General features: G+C 52.0%; 1 protein-coding gene across 1 annotated transcript in view; it reads left to right on the plus strand.

Moving 5' to 3' along the window:
- The first annotated feature begins 723 nt into the window (after nucleotides 1-723).
- Nucleotides 724-1,322, plus strand: part of LOC104388457 (zinc finger protein 239-like) — a 1,259-nt gene continuing 660 nt past the window's right edge. Inside the window, exon 1 of the mRNA XM_009997325.1 lies at nucleotides 724-1,292. Coding sequence (XP_009995627.1) covers nucleotides 724-1,292 — 569 coding nt within the window. The remainder of the gene's footprint in view (nucleotides 1,293-1,322) is intronic.

The raw sequence follows: 1,322 nt of genomic DNA on the forward strand, positions 1-1,322 counted from the left end.
CTGGTCCCGGATGCCGCAGCCTGGGCCAGAGCTGTGGCTGCAATTTTTAGAGCTGGGGAACCTCACCTGAGCCACCACATGTCATCCCCCCACCCCAACACCCACCCCGAACCAAACCAGCATATTGTAGACATCTACCAGGCCTCTTGTCCCACAGGAGGACCCCTACATCAGTCCAGGAGAGGTTGGGGCTGCAATGAGAGGATGCTCAAAGTATGTCATGGGAGGTGGATGCAATGGGAGGAGCCCAACTCATCCCAGGAGTGGCTGAGACCCCAACACTCGCCAAAGATCCTGCACCCAATATCGCCCCACATCACTCTTCTGCAGTGCCAGTGTAGTCCCTAAAGCCCAGTTAAGTCTGTATGTGTTGGTGTCCAACTCTTTGGGTAACGCTCCCATTTCACCTTGCACACCATTTTCTTCCAGACCGGGTTTGACAGGACCCTCCAACCTCTGAAAACCATGGAAGTGCCCTGAGGGCAGCCACAGCTTGAACAAAAAATTCAGCTTTCTAAACCAATCCATGTGCCCTGAGAGCAGGAGAGCTTTTGGTCATGGCTCAACATTGGTGAAACATCCTCCAATCCATGTTGGAGACCTTGCTGTTGGTGAGGAACCCAGGAAAGGGTCAGGATCCTACCAGTCCATCTCCAGTCATCCATAGATGCAAAAGGCCTTATAGAGGTGTTCCCCTCTTGGAGCCACCTCGTGTCTGGACCCATGGTGACACCCGTACCCAGTGCCATGTCCTACAACTGCCATGACTGTGAGAAAACTTTTAAGAGAAGATCAAGTTTCACCCAGCACCAGCTAATCCACACAGAGGAGAGACCCTTCAGGTGTCAGGAGTGCGGGAAGGGTTTTACTCACAACTTCTATTTAACCCAGCACCAGCGAATGCACACGGGGGAGAAACCCTTCACGTGCCTGGAGTGTGAGAAGAGCTTTGCCACAAGCTCTGTGCTCATTGAACATCAACGCATCCACACAGGAGAGAAACCTTACATGTGTCCCCACTGCCAGAAGAGCTTCAGACACCGGTCCAACTTCTGGAGGCATCAACAGCTCTATACAGATGACCAAACCTGTAGCTGCTCCCAAGGTGAGAAGAAATCTGACAAATGCCAGCACTGCAGGGACGATTTTCTCAGCAGATCATCTATAACCCAGAAGCAGCAACTGCAAACAGTTGAGAGACCCTTCAGGTGTCAGGAGTGTGGGAGGAGTTTTCTTAACCAATCCAAGTTAACCCAGCACCAGCAAATCCACACAGTTGAGAGACCCTTCAGGTGCCTGGAGTGTGGGAAGAGTTACCTCCA

This window comes from Chaetura pelagica, unplaced genomic scaffold (assembly GCF_000747805.2).
Source record: "Chaetura pelagica isolate M959 unplaced genomic scaffold, ChaPel_1.0 scaffold5, whole genome shotgun sequence".
Lineage (NCBI taxonomy): Eukaryota > Metazoa > Chordata > Aves > Apodiformes > Apodidae > Chaetura > Chaetura pelagica.